Genomic DNA, 13722 nt, shown 5'->3' on the forward strand with positions numbered 1-13722 from the left:
CGTACCCGTCAGTCAGCAGGTTGGTGCCGTAGGGACCGGCTCTACGCTGGCTCGCGCGCGCTTTATTACTGCTCGCCGACACCCGTTACCATCCCGTCTGGCTAGTCTACCCATTCCACGACCACGCCCCTCCCCTCCTCCATCTCACTCCCATACACCCTTGGCACCCGTGCTCTCTCTCTCTCTCTCTCTCCTGGCACTGCGCGCGCGCACACCCGCAGCCTATTCTCGAGATGTCTGGGCCCCACCACCACCACCACCCTTGGCCATTCGGTTCTTCCGCTAATACCACCTCGTCACCCACAGCGCTTCAGCAGGTTTCTTCCCCTCTACGTCGCAGCGCGACACCTTCACACGGCTCCACTGCTTTTCTTTCCCCTGCCGCAACTCGCAGTTTCTTGCTCCCAGCGACTTCATCCTCGGATATTATGTGGCACACGCAGCAGCCAGGCGGCGGGGTGAGTAGGGACCGCGACACCTCGGGTAGCTCGGGTTGCTGACTGATCGCATAGCCCGTCACCTTTGCCCCACACGCCCAGTTCACCATGCCTCCTCCCAACGAGGAGACCAACGGCCTAGGATTCGACCCCGGAAACCCCGCAGACTTTGCCAGTCTGACCCAATACGATCTCAACTTTGTCGCCACTGCCGGCCAGCAGCCCCAGCACGCTTTCCCCATTTCGATCCCTCAGCAGCCTCGTCCTGCACTTGCCTTGGACACTACTGGCCAGTCGTTTTCCTACCCTCAGCATGCCACGCCATCCTCGCTCTCGAGCACGGCACCTACCGGACTCGACCTTTCGACGGGTGAGGTCGACCGCGTCTTCCAGCCCAACATGTTCTACAGCCCCGTCCCTACCGATTTCGCAATGCCCCAGCCGGTGGCCCCGCCGTACTACTACCCTGGCACAATATCGCCCTCGCAGCTCCCGCACCAGATGCTCAAGCCGACCAAGAGCTTCAGCGACCTGATCCTCGAGAGCCGCCAGTCGTCCCTGTCTGCCAGCTCGACTGAGCACGAGTGGAACGGCAATGGAGGTCTTGACGACCTTTCGATGCCTCTTCAGCGTGCACTAGTCATGGAGCAGCAGCAGCCCACCCTTCAGCAGCAGCACCAAGCCCACCAGGCCGCGCTTCAGCAGCAGATGTCGATCCCTCGCCCTCTCCAGCAGCCCGTCGACTTGTCGACCCTGTCCGACCCTCAGCGTGGCGCCTTCATCAACCAGGCGCTCAGGCAGTACATTGCGGCCCCCAACCGACTCGCCCTTGGTGAGCGCAAGATCATCATCATGTCACCCAAGGTCGGACAGAAGAGCTACGGAACCGAGAAGCGCTTCTTGTGTCCCCACCCTCAGGCAACTCTGGTTGGTAAGGCGTGGTTCACGCCCAGCAAGGACGACTGCCCCGTCTCGCCGCTCCTTGCCCCTCGTGTCAACATTAGCCTCTCCGGCGAATCGACTGTCAAGGACGCCCATGTCTCGTGGACCACCCTCGACAACAAGTCGCTCGACGAGAAGATTCACACTCAGGCCATCACCGAGGAGGACAAGCCCTTCCTCGGCAACGTTGCCGGCAAGAACCTCCACATTTCGGACAATGATGGCAAGCGCCGCGAGGTCAAGGCCATTGTTACGGTCAAAGCGCCCCTGATCCACCACGCCGGCGTGCACGGCTGGGGCCCTGCCAAGGGTACAATGCCCGACATCAGCAACGAGCAGGCCATTGGCGTGTTTGAGAGCAAGGAGATCAAGGTCATCTCCAAGCCCAGCAAGAAGAAGTCGAACAGCAAGTCGGCTGAGCGTAAGTGCACCGAGCATTCGAAGAGCACGTGCTGACTTGACGAGTCATTATTCAGCACGGTTCGACCATTGCACTGTTCAACCGTGTCAAGTCGCAAACATCGTCGACGCGTTACCTCTCAGTTCCCACCGACCTGACGCGGTACGTGGGCTCGGACCGCCTCCCCGTGACTGGATCCGTCCCGCCCAAGGTTCCCACATCGGAGAGCATTTTCGGCAGCTTTACGGTTGACCCGAGTGTTTGGGAGTCGTTCATCATCTACCTTGTCGACCCTACCAAGCCCGTGCTCCCGACCAATGTGGCACCTCCCCACCCCGACTGGCCCAGCCCTCCCAGCAACGTCATCTCGACCCTTCTGGCACCCAGCATCCGCTACAACTCTACCGTTGTCTTACAGTCGCTCCAGACTGGCAGATGTTCGCCCGTCCTTGTCATTCGCAGGGGCGAGGAGGGTTCCGACGTTGTCGGCATGGACGGCACGTCCACCGAGGCTGCCATTGCTTGCCCCGAGGGCGAGCTCCCTGGCCACCCCGTCTCCCAGCTCCAAAAGGTTGCGTTCGAGGTCTACCAGCACGACTCTCGCCAGCAGGTCGGTCGCGACCCCAGCTACGGAGGTCTGTGGCTCTCATGCGACCAGGAGACTGTTCGCGAGCAGTTTGTCAACGCCGAGCGCCGCTGGAACCCTCTCCCGACGCAGACAAGGGGTAGTGGCTCGCGTCCTTCGAGCATGCCCAACACGCCCCAGACCAGGTTTGGTGTCCTGCCCATGACTCCCCACACCACGACCGTGGGCCTTCCTTCCAACCCCCCCAGCCCCATCTCGTCGTCCTCGTCGACCGACTACTTTGGCAACCACAGCCGCAAGTCGTCCTCGTCGGCACTCTTCTCGCCTCTTTCGAACGAGATCGCTCTTCCCTCCACCGACGGTGGCCCCGTCCGTCGCCAGCGCACCGGCTCGACCAGCCGTGGTCCGCTCCAGCGCCCGGCGTCCTTGCACAAGAAGCGTACGTCGTCGGTCGACATCACGACCGCTGCTTCGTACGAGTACATGCCCAACGCCCTCATGGCCGCGAATGGCGCCATGGCCGGTACGGAGCGCCTTTACTGGACGCTCGACGTCGGAGACGTCTGCATCTGGAGCATTGTCAGCACCGAGGCTGTCTCGTACACCTTCTACGTCCCGCCCTACGCGACCGAGCCCACCGCTCCGATGTCGCCCTTCCCAGTGGCCCACCGCTTCCTCCCTCCCAACATGAGCGCGGAGGCTCCGGCGAAGTACAACCACCACTACACTTCGATGGCCAACGTGCCTCTTGTAACATTGTAAGTTTGCTCTGGAACGACCCTCGAGCTTGTGGCTAACAGAGGCAGCTATGGCAAGAACTTCTCCAAGAAATCTGACGGCACTGCTGCCCACACGGTTTACTATGGCGACCAGCCTGCCGCCCATAACGAAGTCAGGTGGTACGTTTGCTCGCGATCAAAGAGGGGTTCACTTTTCTGACATTTGCCTAGTAACGAGGTCATGGCTGCCGCCGAACCCCGTGGGCTTACCCACCCAACACCAATCTTCCTTGTTCGCGAGGATGGACAGTGCATCCTTCCCACTCAGCTCGTGTACCCATAAGCCCGCCCCTAACACGGCGAATCCCTCTCATCTCATTGTGGAGCGCCTTTGTATTGTTCCCCTCCCCCCAGTATCGACTCGGCGTGTCCCCTTCTGATCCAGTGAAAAGCTCAATACGCGCGCCATCGCCCTGCATGCGCCTGACACTGTACAAGACTAGATGCATCGTGACTCTCACGTCACGTTAAACTCTGAATCACATCACTCTACCACATCACTCTACAGTGTAACAAACATAGCCCGGACCTTGGAGCCCCCGGCACAGGTGAGACCGGACCCCCGTATGCCCTCTCCAACATGCCATCACCGTGCCTTTGGCTTTGTGGCGCGTCCCTTGCGGTAACGACGGAACGCGGTGACGAGGAACGCGACCAGGGCGACGGCGGCAAAGACGCATGTGACCTGCTTGAATGCAGATGTGAAACTACCGCCGCCGCCGCCACGGGCCTGGTCGGAGATTCCGCTTCTCACGGCTGTCCGTTGGGTCTGGAGCTGGGTTCGGTGGGAACGGACAGAGTTGAAGACTGCCTGAAGGAACGGGCGGTGGGCATCCGCCCGCTCGCGGACCTTGGAGTCGAGAGTGACTACCTCCTTGCTCAGGCGACGCAGCTCTTCCCGCAGTCCCTTGTCGCCGAGCTCTAGCTTGTCGAGGCGGGCGGCGGCCTCGCGCACCGCGGCCGGCTGTGCGAGGGCGTCTCTTGCCGGCCTGCCATCTTGTTTTGGCACCGAGTCACGCTCGTCACGGTGGCTGTCAGATTCAGACGCCGGCGCGCCCGCTGTCGCGTTGAGGAGGCGGTTCGTGAGCCCGTTCATCGCGGACAAGAGCGACATCTGGTACGCGACGAGCGCGTCGGCCAGGCGCGAGTCGGCACCCACGACCAGCTCTGGCGGGTGCTCGGCCGCCTCGGCCGCCGCCTTGGCCGCGATCGCCTCGGGCGAGTCCCTCATCCGCCATGCCGTGTACGGCTTGCCATTCTCATCCGGCGGGTTGACACAGATGACTACATCATCAGCACCAGCACGTGCCCAGTCCCAGTCCGGCGGATCTGGGGTCCCGGTGTCCCCGCTAGCCCCCGCTAGCCCCACTTACTGTGTTGGACCTCGCCGTTGACGAAATCGTCCTGGAAGGTCCCACGGGCCGAGCCCCGATTGATGAGGAACGCAGTGGGCTTGCCGTTCTCAGGCGCCGTCGGACACGTGGGACCATTGACTCCGGTGAATTGAGCGTCGTCGTCGACTGTATTGCGCAAGACTGTAAACTGGGTCGCCGAAGATACGACAATGGCGTAACCAAAGTTGGCGCCGTGGAACTTGTTGTCTGTGACCGTGGCACCTCGGACAACAGTGTCGGTGTCATCTGACCAGGACGATGGTCCGACGACGATACCGACTTTGAAATACCTTGCCTTGGCGTAGAAGTGGTTGTCGTGAACGTGGACATCGGCGTAGTCTCCTTTCCATGGGTCATAGTCGACGAGGTTGACGCCTGCACGCGGTCAGTTTGTGGCAAAGTGGCAACTGCTTACCTCCTAACACCACACGCGTCCGCGAGTAGACCGTGTTGTCGCGCACCTCGGAGCCCGAGGATCCGAACAGGACAATAGCGCCGTCGGTCGTGTCGAACACGGTCTGGTTGCGTCAGGCGTCTTGCCAACTGGATGCACTCACGTTTCCCTCAATAATCGACTCCTTGCACGCCAGACTGATCCCATCTGCTCGGGGGTTGCCCCAGCTCGGCTCCAGCTCGACGACGCCGTCATACTCGTCGTCCCACTCCTCTCCACAAGGGCCCTGGTTCATGAGCTTTGAGCCTGCGATGGCCAACTCACAATCTCATTGTTGGCAATATACGCCTTGCGGCAGTTGAGGTTGTCGCCTTCTCGGATATGGAGGGCGCTCCACCCACGCGGCTCGTACAGCCTGCAATTTGTAACCGCCTGGCCGTCTGCGTTCCCGACCTCGATGAGGGCGCCGCCCTTGGGCACGCGCAGCAGTTGGGGGCGGTTGCCGTCCACAATCAGCCCGTCAATCGTCGCGTACGAGCACGCCTTGCAATCCGCGCTGCAGGAGGTGAGAAGCGTCCACACCAAGCCACATCTCGGCTCACAAGATTGCGACTGCCTGGTCCTTGCCCTCGACCACGAGCATCGCGCGGTCGCGCCCGTCCTTGAGGCCTCCGGCCGTGTTCAGCGTCTGCTGTGGGGCCGTGAACACGACGGGCGCTTGCAGACGGTGCACCGAGCCCGGGCATAGCGACACCGTCGTCCCTCTACCACCTGGGCAGTCAGCACGCTGTGCCGAAGATGGTGATGAGGCCACGTACCCGCGCTCAATGCCTGGTTGATTGCCGTCTCGTCGCCGGAGGGCAGGCAGGTGCGATCGTGTTTTGAAGACCGGCCCACTGCCAGCGCAGAGGGCAGTGCGATGAGCAGCCACGATAGCTTCATGCCGAGTGTCGTGCGCGTGTCCAGCGGTGATGGTGGGCCACGCCTCGTCGCGTTTGGTAAGATGGAGACGCGTCGACGCTGCGAGCTGCGCGCGGTGAAATGTTTGAATTGGAGTGATGGTCTCTACCCCGTGCCTGAAACATCGCCATTGATGAGATAAAGGGTGGTCGGTCTCCGGATTTGCTTCCGTCGACGGTTGACCGTGCCACCCTGGGTCAGAGTGGAGGTTGGCGGACTGGGTCGCACGCGCATGACTGACGATGACGGCCAGCCCTCGCACTGGTGGTGTCACATTTGACGTTGGACTATTCACTCGACACTCACTCCTTCCCCATTCTCCACCATGTCTTCCGCGGGGACCCGTCGCATCCAGAAGGTGGGTTCGCTTGTACCTCTCACACGCCAACCCGCTGACCGCTGGCAGGAGCTCAGCGAGCTCGTCAAGACGCCCCTGGACGATATCTCGGTCTCGCCCAACGGCGACAACATTCACACATGGAAGGTGGTCATCAAGGGGCCTGTAAGTTGCTTGCGAGGGCGCTGGGGTTCCCCCTGACGCCATGCAGGACGGGACGCCATATTCCGGTGGCAAGTTTGCCATGAGCGTCGAGTTTGGCGACAGCTTCCCGTTCAAGCCGCCTACAGTGGGTTGCGGCGCCCGTGGAAGCAACCCTCTGACACTCCCCAGGTGTCATTTACGACCAAGACCTACCACCCGAACATTGACACGGACGGAAAGTGGGTGCCAGGGGTGTGGGGGTGGCTGACGTCGCAGTATCTGCATTGCGGTCCTCAAGCCTGATGTGTGGAAGCCGGCGACCAAGATTGCCTCGGGTGAGGAGTTGCGCCGTGGTATTAGCATGTGCCATGTTCTGACACACCCAGTGCTGCTCGCGATCCAGGACCTGCTGGACGCGCCGAACCCCGACGACCCGCTCGTGGCGTCGATTGTGAGCCAGCTACCGATGCCAGGGACTTGCAGCTGACCCGCCAGGCTGACCAGTACCGCAACGACCGCAAGGCGTTTGACCAGAAGGCGGCCGAGTTTACCAAGAAGGTATGTTGAGCGGCGACGGACGGCGGGGCTCGCTGACACCCCAGTACGCCTCGTAGCCCCGAGCTCAGCGTCCCCCTCCCCCGGTACCATAGACCACCGAACGATAACGATGCCTCGCATACCCTTGATCCAGTAGTCAGACGCATGTATTCTTTCACGCATGACCATCGATCATGTTGCATGAACCCGCGCGGTGGTCTTGCGTCGTTGGGCTGTCACTTCGGCTTAATCGGTCCCCCCGGGTTAATTCGCCGTCTGTGGTGGCGATAAGATTTTGAAGTCGACGTCACTTGGGTGTTTTGTCGCTCGACCCGTTTGCCCACACACCCACCACCATGTCGGCAACACTCACCAAGAAGCAGCAAAAGGCGCTCGCGTTCCGCAGCAAGCAAAAGGCCAAGGCCAAGGGGCTGCCGGAGCCCGAGGACGTGCCGGAGACGGACCTGGCCGAGGGCGCGGAGGATGAGGGGGGCGACGACGAGCCAGCAGTCGCGACGGCGTCAACGTCTTCCAAGCGGAAACGCGACGACGACGGCGACAAGGCGGAGGCCAAGAGCGCCAAGGGCAAGGGCAAGAAGACGGCGTGGGACGAGGACGAGGAGGGCGACAAGAAGAGCAAGAAGGAGATCAAGCAGCGCTTCATCCTGTTTGTCGGTGCGTCGGCGGGTTGGGGCTGGGGGTGGGGGGCACAGCTGACACCACAGGCAACCTCGGTTTCCGCACGACGGCCGACGAAGTCCGCGCGCACTTCAAAGAGGCTGCCGGCCGCATCCCAAGCGTCCGCCTGCTGACCGACAAGGCGAGCGGCAAGTCGCGCGGCATCGCGTTCGTCGAGCTCGCCACGGGGGCCGAGATGCAGGCGTGTCTCCGGCTCCACGAGACCAAGCTCAACCAGCGCGCGATCAACGTCGAGCTCACGGCCGGCGGGGGCGGCAAGAGCGCGGCGCGCAAGGGCAAGATCCAGGAGCGGAACGCGCGCGTGGGGACCCAGCGCGAGCGGCGCGCCGAGCGCGAGAAGGAGACGGGTGGGGGCGAGGCCGCCGAGGAGGCGGCGCCCGAGGCGGCCGAGAAGGACGAGGGCGAGGTCGACGCCAGCGGAGAGTTCAAGATGCGTAACGGCCGCCGCGTGCGCGTCAAGCCAAGGGTGCGTGGTGTGGGCTGGGCGGGGGAGCGAGCTGACCCCGCAGACGGACGAGCGCCCGGCCAAGCGCGCGCGCGGGGACCAGGGCGGGCGCGGAGGGTTCGGCGGGCGCGGCGGGCACGGCGGCGCGCCGCGGCCCCGCTGGCAGCCGACGGGCGCGAATGCGCTGGCTGTGGGATAGAGAGTGTACGATATGTATGGATTGCTGTGCTATGGACGTGGTGCCGGCCAGGCGTGGGCCCTGCGCATCAGTGTGCGCCGTTGGACGAGTCGCGAGCGATCCACGCCGCGCGTTGCCCAACTGGTCGAGCGGGGCTGACGTTGACGCTGCCGCCGCCAGCTCGGCGGCTATGCCCTGCCTTGCTTCCCCGATGGCCCCGCCCCGCCCCCCCCCGCCCTGCCCCACGCCGCCCCAACCCCGCGGCGGTGCACCTGTGCATCATCCTATACTATATGTAACAACATTAACAATGCTGGCGGGGCGGCTCTGGCCGCGCCCGTGGTGGGTGGGTCGGGTCGGGTGTGGGTGGTGCGCGGTGGGCGGGGCTCGGCGCCGCGGCGTGTGGTGGTGGCCGTGGCCTGGGGGCCTGGTGGTGGTCTCTGGCCGGTGTCTCGTCTCTTTCTTGCTCGCTCTTCGTCGTCCCTCGTCTTCCCTCCTCGTCGTCGTCGCCGCCGCCGTCTCTCGCGGCCGCTCACCGCGGCCGCGCCTAAAACGGCGTGTGGTCGCCCGACGCGCACTGCCGTCAGCACAACCCCCACCCCCACACCCACCAACGAGCATATCGTGTTATACGTCCGCACCTTGCACTTGCAGCCGGGGTACTTGCAGTAGCAGACGTGCTCCTCTGCGGCCGGCGTGGGCGGGTGCGGCGGCGCGGGGCCGGGGCCGGGGACTGCCTCGGGGTGGAGCAGCTGTAGCGTCATGCCGTGGGTGCTGGGGGGGTGGGTTAGGGAGAGGACGCAAGTTGCCGGCGGTAGGTGTGGACGGCCGGACAGACGGCAGCACACACGCCCCAGCCCGCCCAACTCACTCGCTACAAGGCTGCTGGCATCGGCCTGTGGCAGATCAAACGGGGATGGCGCGTCTCTGCCCCTCTCGCGTCGTGTCGCAGCGAGGGGGCGGGTCGTGGCTGTCGGTGCAGCGTCTGCCTGGCTGGCCAAAGGAGGCACTTGTCGTCGTCGTCGCAGCAGGCCTAATCGCTCAGCGCACACGGGCCGTATCGAGTTCTCGCGCTTGAGAGGGTCGTCGCGGCGCTGGCCGTGCCGGGCATGTGGGGTGCTGCTGCCGGGTGCTGCCGGTGTCCGTGCGTGCGGGGCCGGTGCCGAACGATGCCGGGGGGGAGGGGGGAGTGGGTGGTGGTGAGTGGGTGGTGAAACGTCGAGCGAAGTGTGAGGAGCAGAGTTGAGTTGTCGCTGTCGCCTTGTCGCCTCGTCGCTTTGCTCACTCTGCTGCTTGCCTGGGCTGGCTGCTCGCTCCTCCTCCCTCTGGCTCGCTCGGCACAGACGACCAGAGCAGTGCAACTCAGGGGCGGCCTCGAGCGAGGAACGGCGCCAAATAGTGGCACATCTGTGCCTTCTCGTCGTCGTCCGTCCCCCTCTTCCCCCGTCCCCCCGTCCCCCAGCGTCGGCGCAACAAGTCCAGGCCAGGGGGGAGGGGGAGCTAGCAGCGGCGATCCGCGTACATGCTCCATACAGTGCGGCGGCTCCCCCCCTCGCCGTCGCCGAGCACCCTCCACCAAGCAGGCCAGTGCCTCGCGCCCCTCACAGCCCAGGCCTGCGCCACGAGGCCTGGCCCACCCAGCCGGGCACCTGCCGAGCCCGTCCCGACTGCCAAGACGGCCCTCGTGGTGCCCATTCCGATTTTGCTGGTTCCGCCCCGCCCCGCGGCCCCCCACCAAACCGGCGCTGCATAATTACTCGCGCCGACTCGCCAGCTAGGCGATGGGCGTAGCGGATCTCGCGCCGCCGCCTTGGCACTGACGATGGGCCGAGACGTCGTCGACGAACACGACGACGACGACGACGACACGAAGCGGCGCCTACCACTGCAGAAAGTTTGCCCGCAGTAGCCGCCCCTGACCGCTCGCTCGCTGCCTACCCCACCGGCCCTGACTCGCCTGAAACAAGCAATACTGGCTTCACTGGCCCAAGCCGCCGTCGCGCTCGCGCCGTCGCCCACACCAAGGCCGCTCGAAACTTTTCAGAGTCACTTTGAAACCATGACGGGCAAGTCGACAAACGACGCCGCCAACGACGCCGCTTGCACGACGCATTCCTCGGCCGCTGCCGCTGCCACACGCCCCACACCCCACTCAACCCCATTCATCATTGTCCAACCACCAAAGGCTAATTATGACTACACGCGCCCGCGCCGCGCGCGACCACCTCAGAATGAATGCAGAGTAAGGAGATATCAACGAGCGCAAAAGGAGGCGAGCGAAAAGCGTATACGCGGGCGAGATGATCAAGGGCGGGAACAAGAGATACTGGCAGTGTGACAAGGACCCGAAAGGAATAGAGATGCTGTGTGGTAGTGGTAGTGTGGTGGTAGTGGCGGTGGTGGTAGTGGTGGAGAGTACGCGTAGGCTGTGGCTGTCCCTAGACTCGGACAAGTGTGTGTGTATGTGTGGTTCGAGCAAGCCGGGTGTGGCGTGGCGTGGCTAATGCTCGGGCGAGAGACGATGTGGTCGTGAGACACGACGTGAGACGGACAGGACTGCTTGTAAAAATATCGCAGTGTTTTAGGCCTTGAGGGCGACAGGAGCAGCGTCGGGAGCAGCAGTGATGACAGCGCTGGCAACCGACGCAAACGAGACGGAAGAGGCGGCGGCAGCGGCAAGCTTTGCCTTTGCCACCTCGGGGTTGGGGGTAGTAGAGACGGATACAATGACAGCGTCCTGCTCAGAGTCCGAGTCCATCGTGACCTGGGCGCGTGAGACAAGAGTTCGCCCCGCCCCCGCTGGCTCGCTGCTCCCCTAGGCACTCACCTCCTCCACCACCTTCTCGGCCGGCTTGTCCTCGGCCTCGGCGCTCACTGGGGACGCGGGCTTGGGAGGAGCAGGCTCGCTCAGCACCTGAGCGGCAGTCTTGCTGCCCCACGAGGGCTCACGGCGCTCAGTGGAAGGCGTCGACGCGCCGCCGTTGATGCCAAGCGCGGGGAACTCGTCTGCCCGGGGCACACGCTGAGGAGGCGCAGGCTTCTTCTCGCCGCTGGCAGACGACGAGCGCGAGCCGTTGGCCTGGCCGTTGGGGTAACGGGGTCCCCGGCGGACGCCGTTGGGAGAGTGGGAGCGCGAAGCGACGCCGTTGGCGTGCACACGGGCAACACCCGGCTGGCTTGCTGAGCGGCCAGTGGCAGGGGGCAGAGGCGAGCCTGATGGCTTGGGGGGGAGGGTAGCCGAGCCAGACACGGACGCGGGGCCGTCGGCCTTGTCCGAGGCAGCCTTGGTCGAGCTGGCGTCGGCGCCGTCGGCAGCGGCAACGGCAGAGGCCTCGGCCTCGGCAGGCACTTCGGCCACCGTTGTGCTGTTGGCACCCTTGTGGGGGAAGGGAGCATGCTGCTGGCGGGGGTCGTAGTGTCCGTTGATCTGGTTGCGCATGACACGAGGAGGACGTGTGGGCATGGGAGGGATGCGACCGAGAACAACATCGGGGTGGCGGACGTCCTGGCCCGTCTCGGCGTCAATGTGAGGGAACTTGCAGTACTCGCCGTTGCGGCACTTGCCCTCGCGGAAGAAGGCGCATGGAGGGGGCACGCCGTCCTTCCACTGGCCGAGGTGGGACGAGCCACCTGGGCGGCCGCCGGGTCCCCAAGGCTTGGAGCCGCCCGAGAACGAGGGCTTCTTGCCGTGGAAGGGCTTGGGGCCACCAGCAAACTGCTGGCCAAAGCTCTGTCTCCTTCCTGGGCCATAGCCGTTGGGGATGAAGGGCTGGAACTGGGGAGGCGAAGTGGCAAAGTAGGCGGCGTCGGCCGGGGGAGGCGAGTGGGGGATGAGCGTGGGCGAAAGGGGGCCGATGGCGTAGCCAGCGGGGGGCGATCCAATGAAGGGGCCACCGTTGGCAGCGGCGTCGCCGTTGGGAACAGGAATAGCACCGGGAACAAAGGCGGGGGCGACGGCCGAGGGAACGTGAGCGCCGGGCGACTGGGCGGGTATCGAGTCATGCTGGGTGGTAGCGGCCGCGTCGGCCGGTGTTGATTCGGAAGCAGGAGCGGCAGCGTCGGTGGCCGTCGCGTCGGTCGACGCACCGGGGACAAACTGGGGCGCGCCGGGGAAGAATCCGGCGGCACCGGCGGGGTAGGGCACAAAGCCACCGGCTGCGGGGTCATAGTAGCCAGCGGGGGCACCGGGGAAGAAGCCTGGCTGAGGGCGAGGGTGGAAGAAGATGCACGAGGCGCCGTACTTGCAGTTGGGGAAGTTGCGGCAGGGGATGGTCTTTGCGACCTCTGTCGGTGGCAGGTTTGCGGCACCGTTGGCAGCGGCGTTGCCGGCCGCGCCGTTGGCACCGGCGCCGGCGCTGCTCTCCTTGCGCGGGGGGTAGTGAACTGCACCTGCGGGGGGGTAGAAACCTGGCTGGTGGTAGAACTGGGGAGGGCCCATCTGGGCAAACGGCGGAGGCGGGGCGTACAGGGGCTGGGGGTAGAGAACCGAGAGCATGACGGGGTCCATTGTCAATCCTGGGGGCGGGACGACGGCGTTGGCCGAGAGGAGCTCGCGAACGACGTCGACATGACCGTTCTGGATGGCGAGGACGATGGGCGTGCAGCCAGTGACAATGTCTAAAGGAGTATCGGTCAGTAACCCGTAGAGCGCCCAACTTTTTAGGCCCATCCGACTTTGCGCGGCGCGCGGGTCGGCGGGTAAAAAAAAAAAGCAAACCGGCTCACCAAGAGTTTCCAAAGCGTCGAGACCGCGGCCAAGGATGGCGCGCACGTCGTCGAGGCGGCCGTCGGCGCAGGCGCGGTGCAGGTCGGCCTGGGGCTGGGCGATGGCCAGGTTGGCGACGGCGGCCTCGACACCCGTAGTGTCTTGTGCCTGCTGCTGCTGGTGGTCGAGCTCTTGCTGCTGCTGTTGCTGCTGCTGCTCGGCCGCCTTGTTGTCAACGGCGACGACCTCGGGGTGGGCGTTTGCCGCGGCGGACTCGATCGACATGTTTGCGGAGTGTGGGCGGGCTGGCTGGAAAAAACCGGAGGGTTGAACGGGGGGACTCGTCGACGGTGTGTCGGGGGTCGGGTCGGTCGGTCGGTGCGTCAGAGCACACCGGCGGTGGGGGCGCGAGGCGGGGGGAGGAGGGGGGCGGGCACCTGGGTGGCTACTACCGCGTCGCAGGCCGATGCGAGTAGATGATTGTTTGAGTGGTGTGGTGGTTTGTTGAGATGAGACGAGTCGAGTTGCGGCTTGGCTTTGGGGGGGGGAGCAGGGGGAGGGAGGGAGGAGTAGGCGGCTGGCATACAGGGAGGGAGGGAGGGGGGGGTGTAGGTGCCGTCCGCCCGCCGAAGCCTAGGGCGGGTGGGTGCCGCCGTGTAGGTCTGGCGGTGGTAGTCGAGCCCGGGGGGGGCAGGCCGTCGAGCACGCAGGCAGCAAGACAGCAGGCATGCGGCCGTCGTCGCAGGCGCGCGGGCGGGCGTGCAGCCGGAGCCAGCACCCAGCCC

At 64.6% G+C, this 13722-nt stretch overlaps 6 protein-coding genes across 6 annotated transcripts; 3 read left to right on the forward strand and 3 right to left on the reverse strand.

The window, feature by feature from the left end:
• Positions 1–428: 428 nt before the first annotated feature.
• Positions 429–3427, forward strand: Q8F55_000637 (uncharacterized protein; the record flags this gene model as incomplete). The annotated part of the gene is made up of 5 exons (XM_069349288.1): positions 429–458; positions 513–1800; positions 1845–3123; positions 3172–3264; positions 3316–3427. The coding sequence occupies 5 exons, from the start codon at positions 429–431 to the stop codon at positions 3425–3427; spliced, it is 2802 nt and encodes a 933-aa protein (XP_069212832.1).
• A 303-nt stretch (positions 3428–3730) lies between these two features.
• Positions 3731–5874, reverse strand: Q8F55_000638 (uncharacterized protein; the record flags this gene model as incomplete). The annotated part of the gene is made up of 7 exons (XM_069349289.1): positions 3731–4428; positions 4518–4913; positions 4954–5056; positions 5096–5218; positions 5257–5488; positions 5535–5703; positions 5751–5874. 7 exons carry the CDS (start codon positions 5872–5874, stop codon positions 3731–3733), a joined length of 1845 nt encoding a protein of 614 aa, XP_069212833.1.
• A 343-nt stretch (positions 5875–6217) lies between these two features.
• Q8F55_000639 (uncharacterized protein) lies at positions 6218–6987 on the forward strand (the record flags this gene model as incomplete). Its single annotated transcript, XM_069349290.1, has 8 exons — positions 6218–6250; positions 6299–6394; positions 6441–6518; positions 6563–6612; positions 6650–6708; positions 6760–6824; positions 6869–6931; positions 6976–6987. 8 exons carry the CDS (start codon positions 6218–6220, stop codon positions 6985–6987), a joined length of 456 nt encoding a protein of 151 aa, XP_069212834.1.
• A 279-nt stretch (positions 6988–7266) lies between these two features.
• On the forward strand, positions 7267–8253 carry Q8F55_000640 (uncharacterized protein; the record flags this gene model as incomplete). The annotated part of the gene is made up of 3 exons (XM_069349291.1): positions 7267–7585; positions 7636–8075; positions 8119–8253. 3 exons carry the CDS (start codon positions 7267–7269, stop codon positions 8251–8253), a joined length of 894 nt encoding a protein of 297 aa, XP_069212835.1.
• Positions 8254–8779: 526 nt separating this feature from the next.
• Q8F55_000641 (uncharacterized protein) lies at positions 8780–8996 on the reverse strand (the record flags this gene model as incomplete). Its single annotated transcript, XM_069349292.1, has 2 exons — positions 8780–8809; positions 8844–8996. 2 exons carry the CDS (start codon positions 8994–8996, stop codon positions 8780–8782), a joined length of 183 nt encoding a protein of 60 aa, XP_069212836.1.
• Positions 8997–10813: 1817 nt separating this feature from the next.
• On the reverse strand, positions 10814–13222 carry Q8F55_000642 (uncharacterized protein; the record flags this gene model as incomplete). Its single annotated transcript, XM_069349293.1, has 3 exons — positions 10814–10996; positions 11060–12849; positions 12958–13222. 3 exons carry the CDS (start codon positions 13220–13222, stop codon positions 10814–10816), a joined length of 2238 nt encoding a protein of 745 aa, XP_069212837.1.
• Positions 13223–13722: the final 500 nt, after the last annotated feature.

Source organism: Vanrija albida (genome assembly GCF_041260175.1).
Source record: "Vanrija albida strain AlHP1 chromosome Unknown contig_1, whole genome shotgun sequence".
Taxonomy (NCBI): Eukaryota; Fungi; Basidiomycota; class Tremellomycetes; order Trichosporonales; family Trichosporonaceae; genus Vanrija; species Vanrija albida.